Source organism: Sinocyclocheilus anshuiensis, unplaced genomic scaffold, assembly GCF_001515605.1.
Source record: "Sinocyclocheilus anshuiensis isolate Anshui unplaced genomic scaffold, SAMN03320099.WGS_v1.1 scaffold637, whole genome shotgun sequence".
Classification (NCBI taxonomy): Eukaryota; Metazoa; Chordata; class Actinopteri; order Cypriniformes; family Cyprinidae; genus Sinocyclocheilus; species Sinocyclocheilus anshuiensis.
In genome coordinates, this window is record NW_015539816.1 from 56,819 (window position 1) to 76,788 (window position 19,970).

General features: G+C 38.3%; 1 protein-coding gene across 2 annotated transcripts in view; it reads right to left on the bottom strand.

The window, feature by feature from the left end:
* The window catches only part of cep135 (centrosomal protein 135), a 22,615-nt gene extending 3,801 nt beyond the window's left edge, over window positions 1-18,814 (bottom strand). For both annotated transcript variants that reach the window (XM_016479987.1, XM_016479988.1), the window contains exons 1-23: window positions 18,487-18,814; window positions 17,977-18,118; window positions 17,225-17,415; window positions 16,969-17,136; window positions 16,727-16,871; window positions 16,129-16,213; window positions 15,656-15,784; window positions 15,226-15,441; window positions 14,454-14,519; window positions 13,172-13,322; window positions 12,838-13,070; window positions 11,827-11,979; window positions 11,581-11,721; window positions 10,437-10,514; window positions 9,591-9,742; window positions 9,327-9,442; window positions 8,567-8,721; window positions 8,349-8,404; window positions 8,086-8,254; window positions 7,820-7,930; window positions 5,592-5,777; window positions 5,309-5,518; window positions 5,009-5,211 (exon numbers count right to left, since the gene is read on the bottom strand). In XM_016479987.1, the coding sequence (XP_016335473.1) occupies window positions 5,009-5,211; window positions 5,309-5,518; window positions 5,592-5,777; window positions 7,820-7,930; window positions 8,086-8,254; window positions 8,349-8,404; window positions 8,567-8,721; window positions 9,327-9,442; window positions 9,591-9,742; window positions 10,437-10,514; window positions 11,581-11,721; window positions 11,827-11,979; window positions 12,838-13,070; window positions 13,172-13,322; window positions 14,454-14,519; window positions 15,226-15,441; window positions 15,656-15,784; window positions 16,129-16,213; window positions 16,727-16,871; window positions 16,969-17,136; window positions 17,225-17,415; window positions 17,977-18,095 (3,233 nt within the window). In that variant the 5' untranslated portion in view covers window positions 18,096-18,118; window positions 18,487-18,814. The remainder of the gene's footprint in view (window positions 1-5,008; window positions 5,212-5,308; window positions 5,519-5,591; window positions 5,778-7,819; window positions 7,931-8,085; window positions 8,255-8,348; window positions 8,405-8,566; window positions 8,722-9,326; window positions 9,443-9,590; window positions 9,743-10,436; window positions 10,515-11,580; window positions 11,722-11,826; window positions 11,980-12,837; window positions 13,071-13,171; window positions 13,323-14,453; window positions 14,520-15,225; window positions 15,442-15,655; window positions 15,785-16,128; window positions 16,214-16,726; window positions 16,872-16,968; window positions 17,137-17,224; window positions 17,416-17,976; window positions 18,119-18,486) is intronic.
* Window positions 18,815-19,970: the final 1,156 nt, after the last annotated feature.

Sequence of the window (19,970 nt, forward strand, 5' to 3'; positions counted from 1 at the left end):
ACATACATATATATACATACATATATGTGTGTATATATATATATATATATATATATAAACTACTCTAAAACAACAGGACAGATTAAGTGAGTGTTACATTTAAAATTGCTTTTAACTTTTGATCATGCATCAGTGAAAACATGCGAATTGGCAGTTAGCAATTCAACTTTGAATAAATTACATAAAATACATAAAACTTAATCATACATAAAATATGACATAAAATAACTTTTTATTTGACAGTTTTAATACTATTTGTCAAAGCTTTTATTGTATTTTTCCATCAAATAAATTTAGCTTCGGATAGCATCAAATAGTTTCAAAAACACTTAAAAAAAACAAACATTTACAGGGCTCTTACACCTTTTTGAATGTAGCGTTTGGACTAATCAGACACAGATTTATTAATTCTATTTAATGAATAATCCAGCAAACCCCCTTACTCAACGAGCAAACTGTGAGGGTCTATGGACCCTTCCCCCGAAAGAGCACCCTAAAGAGCTCAGTTACCAGGGCAACCATCTGATAAGACTGTTTTATTTACTCAAAATATGTGAGAGATGCCACGTGCAATAAGAACGGACCCTTCTGAAACCTACACAATGCCCATAAAAAGGGAACTTTCCTCCTTTGCACTCATAGACAAACCTTTCTACGAATAAGCATGCATCCCAGGACATTGTGTGTATGATTTTAACTGTCTTGTATAGTGTCTCTTGGATTGTATTTTGTTTTATGCATGCTTTATGAGTGAAGTACTAGTTGATGTAACCCCACCTATATCGTGTCTCCTACCAAATCAATGCTCATTTAACAACGCACACTCTGGTGTACACTACCTCCTCATAGAATGCCATGTGTTTGTAATTTAATCAGAGTATAGACTGCCAGAGCCATTCGAACCATGCTCTCAGACAAGGAGTCATAAAAACACCCCAATATTTCCAACCTCCCGCTTGGAAATTCAGCTTTTCTCATTGGTCAAGCCCTTCCTGAGAGGCGTGACTCTTCCCAGACTTTAAATGGCTCACACACAGTTCCGCCTTCTCTCTTCTGCTAAATCTTCTGATTGCTGCCTGTGTGGAGAGCCTGAGCTGACGGGGGCGCGCCCGGCAGGCCCCAACATATAGAGCTGTGTGCAGTCTCCCCAGCCTGGGGAGATGGCTCTCGACCACCAAGAGTCAAGACTAATACCACTGGAGTTCGTCATCACTCAACCCTGGAATTCACCATAATGGAAATGTCCTCGATCAGACATTTCTCTCTCTTTGCTCCCAGCAGTCTCTGCATCTTCATCTCTGGATTGTGGCCTGCAGTTCCACTGCGGCCCCCAGGGCCAGCAGGCCCAATTTTACACCCAGCCATGTGCTTACTCAGGAGAGAGCACTCTCTCAACCACAACAGAGTCAAGAACAACCTTGGAGTTTCAAGAGATTGCAACTTCTGCCATCGAATGAAACATCCAGACCTTCTTCAGAGGCTTCACGAGACTCTCGTTCCACAGCCAAGTCAAATGCAATTATAGTTCCTTTCACCAGACAGAGGTTTGATGTAAGCTATCATATACTGTGCTTTGAATTAGAGACTGATGGTTCTTTCAGATGGTCAACTCGACCTCATTCTCCCTGCTTCTGTCCGGTTTCATTCATCCAGTGTCACTTACCCTTCCCATGTACCACATATGCGTGATTTGTGTGTGTGTGTGTGCTTTTAGACTAGTTATGTGTTTGTGATTTAGTTAATAAAACTTTGTGGACAATACATATGAGTATTTGGTTCTGATTCCCTGCTTGCAACAGTCAATTTAACGATTTTGATCTTGTTTACATGCTCTGAGTAGTACTGTACCTTAAAAAGGGTATTTCCCTTAACATGGAAATTAACATTTCTTTGAATTAATAATCAATACTGAGCGTTCACTAGGGGTTGCACCGACTAATCGACTAGTTGACTTCAATGCTCTGCCATGACGCTTTAAGCTTGACGTCGACTAGTCGCTGGTTCTATAGAGGGCGCAACAGGATAAGAAATCTTTGAAGGACTTCCACATTTACACTCCGTTTCCAAACAGTTCAAATGACAAATAAATGCATACTCTGAAAGCGCTCCACAAGACGTGTGATTATATTACTGGATGCTCGAAATTTAACGGGAGAATGCACATTTTAAACAGCTTATTGTAAAGGTTGTGTTAATCGCCGTTCTAATCTAATGTGCTGCTGCACTGTAACGCACACACATAGGCTATAGACAGTAGCGCGTACATCATGCGCACATAATCATTCAGCGTGGAAATGTATTGTCAACACTGTTCTGTGATTTCTCAATAAAATAGCTTAGAAACTGAAAAGTTCTAGCATATATTTCTTAATAACTAAATTCCACTGCTTCACTATTAGTAGAGAGACGCTGCCAGGTAGAATTAATTCACACACGCAATCGCCCTCTCACTAATGCATTCATATTAATGTAATCTTTACTGTGCTACTTTATCTGTATCTGATTTAGAATGAGCAGAAATCTGTGAGAAATATAACGACCCAAAGACAAAAGAACTGATAAAAAAAGCTGTTATAGGAGCAATAGCCATGTGGGCAGCGCGGTGTCATATGTCATAGCTGTGCACAAGGTGTTTGTCACAGCTCCAGACTTATTTGTTCATTAATGACGTCATCAGCGACTAGTTGACTTCGACTCGACTTTCATCACATAAAAGTCGACTTCAAAAAATCAGAAGTCGTTCAACCCCTAGCGTTCACTAGACGAAATGGTCAATTGATTGTACTGTAAATTCTGCTTGATCAAGCTAATTCTATTAACCTATCCAAATATTACAATTAATTATAACGAGTTATGATTAATTATTAATATTCCCCCTTTGAGTTAATTTGCTACACCAAATTCAAATTCAAGCACTTTTCAAGCACTTTCAAGGTGCATTTTCAAGCTTTTCCAGCACTTTAAACTGTGGTAAATTACATGTTTACACACACACACACTTTTTTTTTTCACTTTAAATTAGATGTTATTGTGCTATTAAAAACCATTGCATATAGCATTGCATAATATAAATAGCCAGCCAACATACAGGATATAAATTATAAAATAAAAAAGAAAGAAAGAAAGAATTTACAGGGTATCTGCAGGATTTTTTAAATAAAATGTAAGGCTTTTTAAGACCTGCACAAATAAAATAAATACTGTATGAGCAGGGTAGAGCAATGTCTATGGTAACATTAAACCATAAAATGACTGCACAAAACATGATTTGCAGTTCAAATACAGGTTTTCACAAATAGAAAGAGTTTTATAAAGTGACAAACCTCACATTTCAGCCTTTAATATATTTTTAAGAAATAAAGAAAAGGGTCAAAAGTATAAAGAATAATTTTTTCTCAGCGGCTTTGATGGCAGAGGATGAATTAGCATTTTCAATAAGCCTGTCTGCTGTTTTTGTTCAGAACAAAAAGCAAATGTGCCTTCAAAAATCAAAAAAATTTAAACAGTAAGATGTCTGTGTGATTTAAGTTAAAATAATTCTTTACACTTTTGACTCATCCCTTTCCTTTATTTCTTAAAAATAGTTTAATGGCTAAAATGTGAGGTTCTGTCTGCCACTAGCAGACAGCAAGGATCCTTCCACGATCAAGGCTCCTTCCATGTAGTAAGGAGATCGTTAAAATAATCCATGTGACATCAGTGGTTCAACCATAATTTTACGAAGCTACGAGAATACTTTTTGTGCACAAAGAAAACAAAAATAAGCGGATACGCCGTTTACGCTTTGATCTGTGTAAACAGCGTATCATACTTTGCATAATTTTTTATGTATGTGATACTCTCCAAAATGGCGCTACAGGGTGACACGGAGGAGACGAATTGTTGAATAAAGTAGTTATTTTTGCCTTCTTTGCGCACAAAAAGTATTCTCGTAGCTTCATAAAGTTACGGTTGAACCACTGATGTCACATGGATTATTTTACCGATGTCCTTACTCTTTCTGAGCCTTGACCGTGGTAGTTCCCTTGCTATCTATGCAGGGTCAGAAAGCTCTCGGATTTCATCAAAAATATCTTAATTTGTGTTCTGAAGCTGAGCTGTGTAAACAGCGTATCATACTTTGCATAATTTTTTATGTATGTGATACTCTCCAAAATGGCGCTACAGGGTGACACGGAGGAGACGAATTGTTGAATAAAGTAGTTATTTTTGCCTTCTTTGCGCAAAAAAAGTATTCTCGTAGCTTCATAAAGTTACGGTTGAACCACTGATGTCACATGGATTATTTTAATGATCTCCTTGCTACGTTTCTGAGCCTTGATTGTGTAAGAATCCTTGCTGTCTATGGGAGGGTCAGAGAGCTCACGGAATGCATAAAAAAAATCTAAATTTGTGTTTCGAAGATGAACGAAGGTCTTACAGGTTTGGAATGACATGAGGGTGAGTAATTAATGACAGAATGTTCATTTTTGGGTGAACTGTCCCTTTAACATATTTAGTTTAACGGAGCATGGATATTTTTGCTTACCTTTTACACAACTGAAAAAGCAGACTTTACAGGAGACTTTACATTATTTTAACCATCATTTTTGTATAGCCAACGCTGACTGACTCAGCAACCTCCCGACATGTTTTAATCTCCCGCTCTGCTCCATCAGAGGTGCGCGTCAATAAAGACCGGCGGATCACACTATAGCCACATGCGCAGAGTCGAGGGGAGCTGTTTTCATTTTATGCAAAAGGCATTTTGTCTAAAAAGTGAACTAATGTTATTCAGTAATAAACAAATTATTATAAAACCAATGCAATTGCAATTTCAAGCAGTTTCAAGCACTTTATCCAAAATCCAAGCACTTTTCAAACCTTGAAAACACTACGTTAAAATTCAAGCATTTTCAAGGATTTCAAGCACCCGTACGAACCCTATAACTTACAGACTTTTGAAAGGTAGTGTAACAGTCACAAAAGCGTTATAAATGGCCCTTTTGCAAACTGTTTTTACACTTACGTTTTGCTGTCAGCAAGAGCCAGGCGGTCCTTCAGCACTTTGAGCTCAGACTCTTTCTCACTGGCACTCAGGTGCGTCTGAAACTCCTTCTGTCGATTGGTGGAGAGCAGTGTCTCTAGATTGCGTACCGTCAGCCGCTCGCTGGCCAACTGCTTTTTCAGAAGCTCTGCCTCAGAGTGCACATCCTCCAGTTCACCCGTCACCTGAGTTTGACATTCAAAGGTTAGTGTTGGTTGCTTGCATATTTGCTCATTTTCAAACTATTTCTAAAGATGTAGTAGGATGACGTGTGCGTCTTACTCTCTCCAGCTCCATGCTCTTAGCTGTCAGCTGGCGAATGGTGAGCTCTTTGCTGGAGTCGAGTTTGACGCACAGTTCTCTGACAGAGGCCAGGTCTGCCAACACTGAGGCTTTCTCAGCTCGAGTCGCCTGGATCTCCTCTTCCAAACGAGACATTGCCCGTGCCAGCGACGACACCTGAGCTTCATATGCTTGCAGAGCGTTCAAGTGCTGAAGGAAAACAGAGGAGATGAGGCAATGAAAAACGGCCTTTAGTGTACTCCTCATGCTCAGAGTCACTCACCTCCTGTATCTCCCTGTCCTGCAGTGAGACTCTCTCTCGGAGGTGTCTGCGTTCTGTGTCAGATGAGAGCAGCTCCAGTCTGATAGAGTTGTTTAGCCCCTCAGCCTGCTGCAGCTTCAGCTCTCTATCCTCCGACTCAGTGTGGATGGTCCGGAAACGCTCCAGCATGTCCCTGTTTTCCTGTTCCTATACACAACATAAAACAGCGTCAGTGCAAAATCTTAAATTGCATCGACACTTCTGACTTCAAATTGGAGTGTTCACAAAATGAATCTGCACTGAATTTTAACTCTGCATTTTACTTTTTTTTTTTTAAAGCTGCAGTCCGTAAGTTTTGCCTTTTTGTCGCCATCTCTGTTTGAATTAGCATGTAGACTTCAATTTCTGCACAGTCTAATCTAATTGTTATACTCATCAAATTTTATATTAAGAAATTCTTTTAACCCAAAAAGCAAACTATGCTCCCTTCGAACTAGGCCTGTCGCGATAATTAAATAACCGTCTAATCGCGATTATTTGATCTAACTGCGGTTGTTTCAGACAACCGCGATTATTGTGCTTTTTATACAAGACAAGGGGGAGTCATACACCAAAAGAAACAGAAGAGCACCAGTTTGCTTTTCATGCACTGTATAGCCTATACAGGGCTCCAGACTCATTCTTCCCACTGCTCGCTGTTTTGCAGCTAACTTTCTCAGCTGGTCGCACAAGCACATGATTTGGTCGCATTTTTTTTTGTTTTTTTTTGCGCTACAACATGGTATAAAAATGAAAACAAAAAGAAAAGAAAAACTAACGGTGACAGTGCTTGCATGTCTTAATGTGAGGGACAGAATTCAGGTTTACAGAAACTCATCTTCCTTCTGCTGCAGCTGTCAGTCATTCTCCGCTCAGTATTCAAACAGCACGTCACGTTCAGTTATGACAGTCAGCACGGTAAAACTCTCTCTCCAAGATGATATATTCCCATTATAATACTTTAAGTTTAAGGAAGGAAGGAATGATCACAAACAGAAAGATTATTAGAAGCCTTTCTTTTTATCATGATTTCTGTCTTATATTCATGAATGTATTTTGTAAGAATACAAATAGTTAACAGAATAAACATGTTTAAATTGTATAATGTGCACCAAAGATTTTTTTTTCAAGATATTGTTTTTGCTGCTAAATTATACAGTCAGCTAGTGTAATTTCATAGATTATATATTGTTATTAAAATGTAGTTTTTCTCTGTAATGAGGAAGTGAGTATTTAGTGGATTGCGTTTAACAAAGGGTTTAAAAGAGTGACCACTAGTTCCACAAACACAGTATTGATATTCTGTAGTGGTGTAGAAAAAAAATAGCGCTGGTTTTGGATCGGTATTGGCCAATTCTTAGAATTTGGAATACTCCATGTAATCTTACACTACAAAATAATAACTCAAAAAGATTAAAAGATAACATTATAATTATTTACTGACCCCTTAAATTAATCTATTATATAATGAAAGCCCTAAAACAGACAATTAATCGCAATAACCGTGACTATTTTTAGACAATTACTCGTCAGCCAAATTTCATAATCGTGACAGCCCTACTTCGAACTGGTTTTCTTTAAAATACGAATCTTTGTAATCCCAGGCTATCTGTAATCAGAAACACATTTATAGCTGGAATATAATTTAATTTCATTCACATGTGTTTCATAAACACAATCCTTTATGGATTACAATCCGCCATCAAAATGATACATTTAATTATTCTGGCTGCTGTGAGAAAAGGCTATAAACGATCTGCCACCTGCAGGACCCTCACATGCCATAGCCTAGTAGCCGGGACAACTTCTTTATGTTTACCGACGTGACGTAATGACGCAGTGCCATGCTCGAATTTCCCGCGAAAACCTACCCGTACCACTCAAATTAGAAAACATTATTATAAGCTAACCGTTGTGAATCGGGCTAAAGGCAGACGATAGTTTCGAACACTGGCTGGTTATGTACTTGCTCAAATATTGATTTCGGATCATTTTTAACCAAAAAAAAGTTACGGACTGCAGCTTTAAGTTAATGTAGTATTTTCATCACCCACTTTAATTTTCCTGTGAAAAATAGTTTGAGATCAATAATTGTAAACAATAATTAGTGGCCACTGTAACCCTGGTTTATTTAATTTAACTGTTTACTGAACATTGGTGTCTTTAATCAAATTACTTATTTTTGGTGTTTTTTCCTCTCCATTTCTCACCTTGGCAGCCATCATGCTTTCTATCCGTGCCACTTCTGAGATATACGAGTGAACCCTGAGCTTCAGTTCATCCCTCTCATTCAGAGCTTCCTGCATCTCTCCGTGCACCGCCTGGAGAAAGGACCACAAGAACGTGAGCATGTGTGTATGTGAAGTTCACTGGTCATAGATGGTCATGTGAACAGAAGTGGGTTCACCTTTACCATTTGGAAGGGGTGGGAAGAAAAACAAAGAAAAAAGGAGAGGTCTGTTGTGGATGTATGCACCTGGTTTTCTCTGGTCATGGTTGCCAGATCATCCTGTAACCTGCGGTTCTCTCTCAGCGCGACCTCTCTGTCTCGACTGACGGCTGAGAGCTCCTCTTGTGATTGGTCTAGCTGTCTGCGCAGACTAGCGATTTCCCTCTCTCGACTGCTCAACGTCACCTTCAGCTGACTGAAATACATGACATATGTACATTCAAGGCCTTCTATTCTTCCCCAAAAAGACAGAAACATCTCATCATCCTAAGAACATTCATGTTACTTACTCCAGAGAGTTCTCCAAGTCTGTGACTATAAGCCGGACTTCCAAAATTGTTTTCTCCTGTAGAGCAAAACCAACTTTATAAAGCAGTACCACAGCAATTTTCATGATTTACTGATTGCAGCTGTTTATCTTCTCTACAAATATTACAAAACATTCTGTTTTGGGAACAGGGCTACAATAAAACATCCCCTCATACTGTGTGTCAAGTATCAGCAGTACCTTCCTGTGGATCTCCTCTTGTAGCAGCACCATACTCTCAGTCTTCTGGTCCACGGCATCCTGCAGGGCATCTTTCTCTCGGTCTAGAGAGGCTATTGTGCTCTGCAGAGCTGCAACCTCATCCTTCTGAGATGAACCGTGTATACTCAGATCAGCTACACAAAAAACACAGCGATCACAATCTTCTTTCTACTACAAAAGGATTTACAACTGTACAGTGAAAGGATGTCATGATACCTAAATTTCAAATGCATCTCATTAACACAAAACTAATATGCTATTTAATATACACCCCCCCACCCAAAAAAAGTTCTCTTCAAAAGTTTGGCGTTAGTTAGATATTAGTTAGATATAGATAAATATTTTTGTAGTCTTTTGAAGTATTTTTAAGCTCACAATAGCTAAATTAATTTGATCAAATTTATAATGTAATTTCAGAAATCATTCTAATATGTTGATCTGGTGTTGAAAAAACACTATCATCAATATATTTACTAATTAATTTGAAACAATGGCATATCGCCTTTAAGCATTTCTCAGTTAAGTAACTTTCTCAATTAGTTAGATAATACTATAAGAACAATGAAATAAATGTGTTGGCTAGATACCAAAGTAAAGGTACTTCTGACAAGCCTAATACAGAGAGACAGATGCATGAGAGAAAACAGGAAGGAAGAGACAGAACAGCTAATAATTAGATAAAGATGTGCACTTGAGAAAATTCGAAAAGTGCAATACAAGACACTGTTCTGACACACACCGATTTTCTCTTCTAGTTTGTCGATCTGTTGGTGAGCTGCTCGCAGTTCATTGGTCTTGACAGATAATCTGTGCTGAACATCTGAGAGAGACTGCTCCATCTGCTCCTGCAGAAGCCTAAACGCACACCCACACACATATGTGAAATATCAAGGGGATTTATAATTTTGGGTACAACTGCTGGGTACAATTTAAGCACAACCAAGACAGGCAGGAATGTCCATCTACAGCGGTGCTACACAAACAAACACACACACACACAGACCTGAGTGCACAGCTCTCGGCTCTCTGCTGTGTGGCCTCTTCTACATTCTGCAGCAGCACCGCTGACTGAGCCTTCAGCTCCTTCTCAACAGCAACATGACTCTCCTTGAGCACAGCCACCTGAGCACGCAGATCAGCCCTCTCTCTCTCCAGCTACACACACACGCACAGTAATGTTTCAAATTATGATTTTTTAAAACCTAAAAATAACCTCACATATAGGGCAAATTTATAAGTGAGCATTTCTTTTGCCCTACCCACAAACAAGGCAAAGGGCACTTTGAAGGGTGCATTGCATTGCTCTCATATATGTGCACTTTTGTTAAATCCTACATCAATCTAAACATTACTGGCTCCAGAAGGTTACCCTCATAACATACAATCAAAACCTATGTTTATAGCTTTTAGGTTAAGTTTAAGTTGTTAATATAAGTTTTGTGTCAAATATCCAAATGGGTTTAATCCAAGTTTACTTTGTGCTATTTTCAGTGTGCCACTTGGGGGTGGAAAATTAAAAATACGGGGAGAAAGTTTTCTATTAGTATACTAAGTATAATACAATTTTTATTCATGAGAGCAATTCAGGTCTCATAATAAGTAATAAAAACTTCCCACCCAGAATCAAATGATCATAAATTGCAAATTACAAATGTACAGGTCATAAAATGTCTTTTGGAAGGGATTCAGTTGCTCACATTAATTTTTAACAGCCCTACAAGTACGGTCCCCTTCCTGCAGTGCCCTCAAGACATCTGGAATTAATTAGCCTATGACTATCCAGACATGACAAAACACACTGGTAATGTTTGTGAAACTATAAACAGTGCAAGCTCTGTTAGTGTAGTACCATCTCAATGGTGTTCTCCAGGTCAAGAATCCTGATCTCCTCCTGTTCTCTGTCTGTCAGAGCTGTGCTCTGTGCAACCTGCAAAATCCGAAAGAAGATTTATCTTGGCAACTCTCCCTTTAACACACAGCTATATCACTCAACCTACAAGTGAACTACAGTTTAGAAGTGCTATGTGGAATTTCAAACGCACAACTCTAACCACAGAAAACTGCCTGCATATACTTAGCAGCTATTTATGGTCTGCTAGGGCTTGAACGACTTCTGATTTTTTTAAGTCGACTTTTATGTGATGAAAGTCGAGTCGAAATCAACTAGTCGCTGATGACGTCATTAATGAACAAATAAGTCTGGAGCTGTGACAAACACCTTGTGCACAGCTATGACATATGACACAGCGCTGCCCACACGGCTATTGCTCCTATAACAGCTTTTTTTATCAGTTCTTTTGTCTTTAGGTCGTTATATTTCTCACAGATTTCTGCTCATTCTAAATCAGATACAGATAAAGTAGCACAGTAAAGATTACATTAATATGAATGCATTAGTGAGAGCGATTGCGTGTGTGAATTAATTCTACCTGGCAGCGTCTCTCTACTAATAGTGAAGCTGTGGGATTTAGTTATTAAGAAATATATGCTAGAACTATTCAGTTTCTAAGCTATTTTATTGAGAAATCACAGAACAGTGTTGACAATACATTTCCGCGCTGAATGATTCTGTGCGCGTGATGTACGCGCTACTGTCTGTAGCCTATGTGTGTGCGTTACAGTGCAGCTGCGCATTAGATTAGAACGGCGATTAACTTACCTGTACAATAAGCTGTTTAAAACGTGCATTCTCCTGTTCAATTTCGAGCATCCAGTAATATAATCGCATATGTCTTGTGGAGCGCTTTCAGAGTATGCATTTATTTGTCATTTGAACTGTTTGGAAACGGGGCGTAAATGTGGAAGTCCTTCAAAGATTTATTATCCTGTTGCGCCCTGTATAGAACCAGCGACTAGTCGACGTCAAGCTAAAAGTGTCATGGCAGAGCACTGAAGTCGACTAGTTGATTAGTCGGTGCAACCCCTATGGTCTGCTAAAAAAAAAACAATAACTCAATTTGCAAACACATACACAAACGCACAAAAACACACACCTTGAGCCTGTCTCTAAGTGCGTCTCTCTCGGCAGTAGCTCTCTGGAGTTCAGCTTCAGTCTGTTCCCTGTCATCTCTGATCCTGTGCTGGAATTCAGAGGACTCAAGCTCCCTTTGGACACGTCTCAGCTCCTCCTGAGCCTATATTTAAAACACACGCATAACTTTAAAGGAAAACAACTAGATGTGTCTTATCTTCTATCTAGATGTGTCTTAAAAAAAATGCATTTCCAGATTTCTTCTCACCTGCTGGTACTGAGTGCTGAGCTGGTCTCTCTCTGCAGTCAGTAATTTAACTCTGGTCTGGATGTCTTCCATGTGTTTCTCAAAGCCCAGCAGCACTGACTGTAGCTCATCCCTCTCCTTCAGTGCACGTGAAAGCTCTGCGTCACCATCTCTCTAGAAATACAAAAACAGCCACTTGTTTCCCAGTGAGGTGTGATGTAATCATGTTGTTTTTGTATATTTGGTAAATACTTTCTAAAATAATTGTTTAAGCAGGTAATTAAAGAGTCAATCAGTAAAATGTGCACAAAAATGCAGCCTTGTTACAAAATCAGTTATGACGTATAAAATAAAGGTAATAAGGAAATATGCATAAAATGTATAATAACTATAATTACAAAATATTGCATCTTTTCACAGATATTTTCATTTATATTTATTTTTTTTTATAAAATTTTCACTGGCTTTTATATTTTGAAAACGTAGCAAATCATTATTTATTTAAAACAAAAGGTATATTTGTAAATAGGAAGCTTATTTACACTTCATCCAGGTGTCCATATGTTAAAGGGATAGTTCACCCAAAAATGTGGGAAAAAATTACTCACCCTCAAGTGGTTCCAAACTCGTAAGACCTTTGTTCATCTTCGAAACACAAATTAAGATATTTTTGATAAAATCCGAGAGCTTTCTGACTCTGCATAGACAGCAAGGGTACTACCACATTCAAGACCCAGAAACGTAGTATGGACATCATTAAAATAGTCCATGTGACATCAGTGGTTCAACAGCAATTTTATGACGCTACGAGAATACTTTTTGTGTGCAAAGAAACAAACATAATGAATCAATTTGCGTTCCGAAGAACAAAGGTCTTACGGTTTTGGAACCGCATGAGGGTGAGTAATAAATGACAATTTTCATTTTTGTGTGAACTATCCCTTTAACAGTTCATAAAGTGAGAAAAACTATATAATTATGTATGTATGTAATAATTAGTATGTAATTACAGAAGTAAATGTCAGCTCCAACCTTTCCGTGCCAGCTGCCTCTTCCTCTGGGGCTCCTCCCCCTGCCTGGACTAGGGGTGGGGCTTTTGTCTGTCCTGCCCCTAAGCAGCCGGTATCGCTCCAGCTCCTGTTTGTAGTAATTCCTTTCCTCCTCTAAACTTTTCAAAAAGCCATCAAGACGGGATGGAGACTGCTCCTTGCCACACATCCCATGCCTTGCACGCATCTGCTCCAATTCTAGAATCATCTGCTTATCTGAAACAAGCACAGTACCAAAATCAGGTGAATGACAAACCACATATGCACACCCCACACACACCTGCAAATAAAACATATAGAGCAGTGTTACATCTCACCAGCCTGTGTCATTGCTTCTACTTTATCCTGAAGTCTCTTTTTGTCTACTTCCAGAAAGTGTATTAGGCCCTCCATCTTGTCATTCTGTTCTTGAAGATCAAGCAGTTGATCCCTCAGACGGCCTTTCACGTGATCTCCCTCTGCCATATCCTACAACAAATCATTACAAATTTTTTTTTTTACTGAATCTCACCCAAATCACAGTTATAATTGAATGCATTGGGTGGCGCCAAAGACTATAGAAATACAAAGACGGTTCACTCCTATACTTATGAATGGGAGAAACTGCAATATGGCGGAATAGTCCCGCCTTCTAAATAAGAGCCAATCGCTGATTGGTAAAGTCATTGCATCACTGCAGCAGCCATTAGAAGCTCCAGTTCCCATAAAAAACCTGAGGCTAGACCAGCCAATGCGCATGCGCAGTCTTAAGCGTGCTATGACTGCGCAAGCGCATTGGCCGGTCTAGCCTGAAAAACAAGCTTTTTAAACACTATTTTAGCATAAGAAACAACATTCAAGGGGCAGTTCATTTAGATTTTATTGCTGATTTGAAATATGTAATTTAATTGCGACTTCAGCGAGCAGTTTTTGAGATTTCAGGATTCCCCCATTCATTTAGACAGGACTTGGTCTTGTTTAAGCTGCCTGGAGGCGTTGCAAATATGGCCGCCCAGTGAACAGACTTTTTTGAAAGGGACTTTGGTAGCGCTGTGGACACGACCTGATGAGTGGCAATGGTGTATGCTTCAAATTATTAATTGGTCATTATGATTTTTAATTGGCCATTCTTTTTTCTTCTTTAATTAATAAATACAGTTCATGTTGTATTGTCTTTGATTTTTTCTTTGTATTATTGCATTTGGATTCAAAAGAAATGCCTGGTTTCTGAAACAGTTTACAAATGTTCTTTACAATGCACACCTTTAATTTATAACTTAATTTTCAGATAAACATGGAGACATTTTTATTTGTGTGTTAAGATTATTCACCTGCAAAATTCCTAATTACCACTATTCAAACACTCTAAAGGCCAGTAATAAAGAGTGAGATATCTGGAACAGCTATATGAAGAAGTATTTCCTTATAGTCAGGAATCTTTTAATAGATGTTGTAAAGTATTTCCCCAAAGATGGTAAACAAAAACATAAGTTTATATCCAGAAGCTATACTTAACCATCCATGTCATGTCAGGCCAGACAGAATAAATGTGCTGTTCTGAACCAGATGGTTAATTTAACAGCTCATTTCACATGCTGCAATGTGGACCCATGCACATACCCGTCTTAATGTAGTGATGACCTCCTCCAGGTTCTCTAGCTCCTGCTGTTGACGTTGAACCTCTTTCTAGAGATAGAAACAGGGCTAGTGTAAGTATCACAACATAAAGCTAAATATTTAAGTATTTAAAATATTAAAATCCAAGCTTTAACACATTGAGACCAAAAGTTAACATTATAATCATTAGTTTACTAAGTATTAAATAGCAATACATATTAAAATATATGAGTATTAAAATTGTATTTGTCAATTTTAAAATTTAATTTAAGTCAAAATTTAAGATTTAAGAATTTAAGGTTCTCTGAATATAAAATGTCATCTAATATTACTGAAATGCACTTGTCTGTGACTGGCCTAGACTCTTAAAAATATAATTAAATAGCAATAAAATATAATTAAATAAAATAGAAAGGCAAGTAAAAAAAAACCTGCTTAAAATCACTTATATACAGCAACGTTAATCCAGTATTATTAATTTTATATAAATAGATTTTGCAAAACTTTACACCTTCAGAGAAGAACTGAGGCTTATTCTATTACTTGAAAGTTGATCACAGTCGGTGCAGATAGCCTTGTGGGCAGCGAGCCGACATACAGCGCTGTTGCGCTACAGGCGTCCTGATTTCAAATCCCGGCTTGTGGACCTTTCCCAATCCCGCCCCCATCTCTCTCCCAATTCGCTTCCTGTCATTAGACTGTCCTATCTAAATAACGGCAAAACGCCAAAAAAAAACAAAAAAAAGGTCACACGCATAGACCCCACTGAGTTCACCTTGGCCTCTTGCAGCTCCATGTCGGCAGTCTCTAGAACCATCTCCTTGTCTTTCTCTAGCTGCTGGGCAAGCTGGTCTATCTCAGTGAGCTCCTGACAGAGCTCTTGATTTCGAGCACTCAGGTCAGCCACCTCACTGGACACGGTCTTCTTCCTCTGTTGCAGTCCGTCAATTCTCTGTTCCAGGGATCTGTTGGTCTCCTGCAGATACTCTATCTGAGAGAGGAAATTATTTGTTATTATAGGCTTATTACAGGGTTAGCATCTAGCTGGAGATAAACACCTATAAACGCATAAAGCAAACAGAAAGAGGTGATGGACATCAGTGAACTCTTAATCTTGAAGGTATATGTTTGGTTCGGTGGTCTCAGTCAGATAATCTGCCAGACAAGATGAAGTAAATATAATTATTAGAGGAATATCCATTTACCTGCAGGTTCAGATGAGCAATAAGTTTTTCATTACTGATGTTTTGAGCCTCCAGAGAGATGACATCATTTGGTCGACCACCATCCAGAGCTCGATTCAGACGCTCAATCTCTTTATCTCTCTCTTCCACCTGTACACACAGCATGACCAAAACTTCTAAGGGTGCATGTTATGAATAAAGGCATTCACTGTTAAAATATAATAAATAACTGAGACAATATTATTTTAGAAATAACTGACAGTTCTGAATACCCATGTGGTCTCCTGAAGGATGTTGCAAAAAAAGTATTAAACAAGTTTAAGGAGGACTCTCAGTTTCACTTTAACAACTATAATCATGCTCTCATTCTCACCAGACAATGAGGTAGCAGCTCATGTAAAACAATTTGTTTCCTGAAATATTAAAATAGCACCTCAGAATAAGTAATCTTATATATAATTAAATGAAATAAGTTTAAGTGTGTGCATGCTTACCTGAGTGTTTAGATGTTTGATTCCTGCCTGCGCTCTCTTTAGGTCAAGCTTCAGCTGTGCCACTTCCTTTTGAAGCTCCTGAATCCTAGCAAAAAGAGTCATAACTTTTTTTATTATTAAAAGCTGTAAAAGTTATTTAAATAATTGTATTTATATTTATAAACACTGTTTTTATAATAACACAATTATTAAAGGCCTTATATTAACTTTTAAATGTTTACTTCATGTTTACTATATATGTTACAACTGGGCTGAATTTGTTAACTTGTGCAACAGATTAAATATTTAAATGTCACAAAAAAAAAATATATATATACACATTCACACACACACACACACATATATATATATAAATTGCAAAAATAATTTAAAACTTTTTTTATATTTATAGCATTTATAAATATTATGAAATATTATAATAATGTGTTAGAATCGGTGCTTTCAAAATTAATGCAGTAACTCTCTCATGCAAATTAATTAAATGTTTAAATATTGCCTTTTTTCTTTTCTTTCCTTAAGAAACACTTAATGTCTGCCCTCAAATGCATTAATTACAAAATTGATTTATCATGATTCTGTTTTGTTTCCTTCCCCACACCTGTCATCAGCCACCTGAAGAAGGTCAGCGATGTAAGGATCATCTGGTTGTGCCACAGATGAAGGGATGGAGCCACTGGAGGGTGGGAGGAGTTCATCTATCTGCATCCGCTGACGTCTAAACGGGATTGATCGTTTCTTCCCTCCTAATTAAATTAGTTATTCACTATAAATTGCTCTAACTGTAACATAAACAGACACAGATGAATAACATAGCTGCAATGTTAAATAAAATGTACCAACCTGGTGTCTGAACAACAGCTTGCATGTTCTTCTCCTGGAGCTGTAGGATACGCTCTGTCTTAGCTTTGCTGTCCTGCTCAAGAGACCGGACTTTGTGCACATACTGATTATTGAGGAATTTCAGATCTGAGGTTTCATGGTCCAGTTTCCTGATGTATGCTTTCAGCTCTGTTAATGGAAAAATGGTTATTATAACCATTCCCTTTAGATCAAATTTGTTTGCAACAGGATTTGAGGCATTAAACTCAATCCATACCCCTGCTGATCCGATCCTTCTCCTCTCTCAGTTTCAACAGCCCAAGGTGCAGTTCATTGCTTTCTTTGACTAGCCGGGCATTTTCAGCTTTATATGGCTCCAGAACAGCATCAACATTTCGACTTTCTTTTTCCGTCTTTCCTGCAGCAAGCTTGGCATTCCTGAGACTCTCTGTGGTGTGGACCAGGTCACTAAGATATAAATGAAACCAGAATGATTATGCTCCTGTCAAATCATGTTTCACATATTATATACATTTATAAAATGTATGTCATGTTTCATTTTCATGAAGACTATTTCCAGAAACGAGATCAAATATACATATGTTCAGCCATTTTGGAACTGTTATGATGAACATCTACATGTTCTTGGCAGAACTTGTACTTGCTCCATTAGGCCAGTGTTGCAATTGTCACAATCTAATGATCATGTATTTGTGTTTTTATGCCACCAAAATATGTAAATATTTGGCTTTGTGTGATGTACTCAGAATTGTTATCTACAAATGACTTAGAAGCATCAGTTAAATTATAAACAAGTAACCATATTCCATCGTTTTTCATAAACATTCATTTGTTTCCAAAATGAAAATATAATTTTTGCCACACACACACACACACACACACACACACACACACACATATATACATATATATATAGGAACGGCAGGGCAAGAGTATCTAAACTACTGACCCAGATGACAAAAATCTTTATTGGTGTATAGTTCAGCATGAATAATACAGCATATTCACCTGAAGAGTTTCTCGACCAGTGGCAGGCTCTCAATGGCTAGTGGCTGTCTGTAGCCCAGTTGATCCAAACGCTTCCGCAGATTGATAAACTTCCGCTCGGCGCTGGTCGTCATGGTCATTCAACACAAATACACGCTCCGCTCTACATACACACAGTGATACACACAGAGCACTAGTTGGTTTTGTATCTTTATTTAATACTTTAAACCTTTATTAAACCAACGTTAAGAAGGGGATTCGTTGGTTGTGTTCCAAAATCTAGTGAGCTGCCAAAACTGGGGTGCGTTTTTCAGAAGCAACTATGGTCGCAAGTTCCGTTGCTACCAATAGAGTTCAATAGAACTTGCAACCATAGATGCTTTTTGGAAACAAACCCCTAGACAGCACTTTTGGACGCACTGCGAATGTTAGGTAGGTTAAGTTAGGCAGCTCACTTTTAAAACGTGACCATAAAGCTACAAAAGCCAATTAATAATACAAACATAAACCGTTTTCACAAAACATACTTACTCTAACGCTTGTTGATGTTTACGTAAACTGTCAGTCTGTCTTCGGAGGGAGTTTGCTGCATTAGCCTCAGTCTTCATTCTGCAGTATTCATAATACTAACATTAGCAGCGTCTCTGGCCCACGGAAATAAAGCTTCTCTCCTCAGGGGGAATATAATAGCCGATACAACAATTAACCCTCAAAGTCTGCTTGCTGTTCGTTGTTTGGGTGCTTCTCCTCGGTGCTTTCATAGTGTGAAACTGTTTTGAGGTTAGCTAAGCATCAGTGTCTGCAAATTTCCTCCCCTCCCCACGGTGAACGGTCTTCCGGTGGCGGTAACACTGTTTGAAAATGGCGCCGAGGAGAAGGAAAGACCAGTCCTGCTGAAACTGCGCCATCTAGTGGAGACTGAGTGAAAATACATAAAAGTGGTTACAAATATTTGCTGTTTAAGAGAGTTCAGAACATAATAATCCCAGTAAGCCCCTAAATATGAAATAATAGAAAATATTTTTTTTACTGTAATACCGAAACAGTTTATCGAGTTTTTAGGGAAAAAAAGTTTGGATATGTCTGTTTTATGTTTTGTATCTTATTTGATACATCAGGCTTTTATGGCCCATATGATGAAGGACGAATGTGCTTATACTCAAGGAAAACTCATCACAATTTTATTCAGAGGCCCAAACGGTGCAGAAATATTCAGTTTGGTACAGTTATTACAGCATTCAAATTTTTATAGACTATAAAATGCATATACATATCAGTTGTCAGTCACTGTCCAATAATATGAATTAGTAAGATTATATTTATTCCTAGTTTTATTGTCAACGGCACAGAGAAACAGTTTCATTGGATTCACTTTCAGATCGATTTTTTCCCAGCTGATGAACGATAAAACACTGACAGCCAATCAGAATGCACCTATTTTAAGCTCAAGCATTTAAAGCGACAGACGACAAACTGCAGCATGCAACCATAATGTTGTCGTTCGTTAGGGTTAAGGTCTTTCTTTTAAAGGGGTCATATGATGCTATTTTAAAGATCATTATTTTGTGTATTTGGTGTAACAGCATATGTTTACATGCTTTAATGTTCAAAAAACATTATTTTTCAAATACTGTACATTATTGTAGGTCCTCTATGCCCCGCCTCTCTCAAACACATCTTTTCAACAAAGCCCCCTCCTTTGACAAGCGCAGTCTGCTCTGATTGGCCAGCTGACCCAGTGCATTGTGATTGGCCGAACACCACAAGCACGCGTTGGAAATGTAACGCCCCTTACCATAATCGCGAGCATCAGCTTTCAAAGTAAATATCAAGACAGTTAATAATGTCCTTAGTTTTACCATCAGTTCAACCCCGAAAGGGCAACAGAGTCGTGTGACAGGCACAGTGATGATGCAGTACACAAGCCGCGGTTAAGACGGCTGACGTGCTATGATTTCTGACAGGCAGTTCACTCTCCTGTGATGTGACCCTGTTCCTCTCACACACACACACAC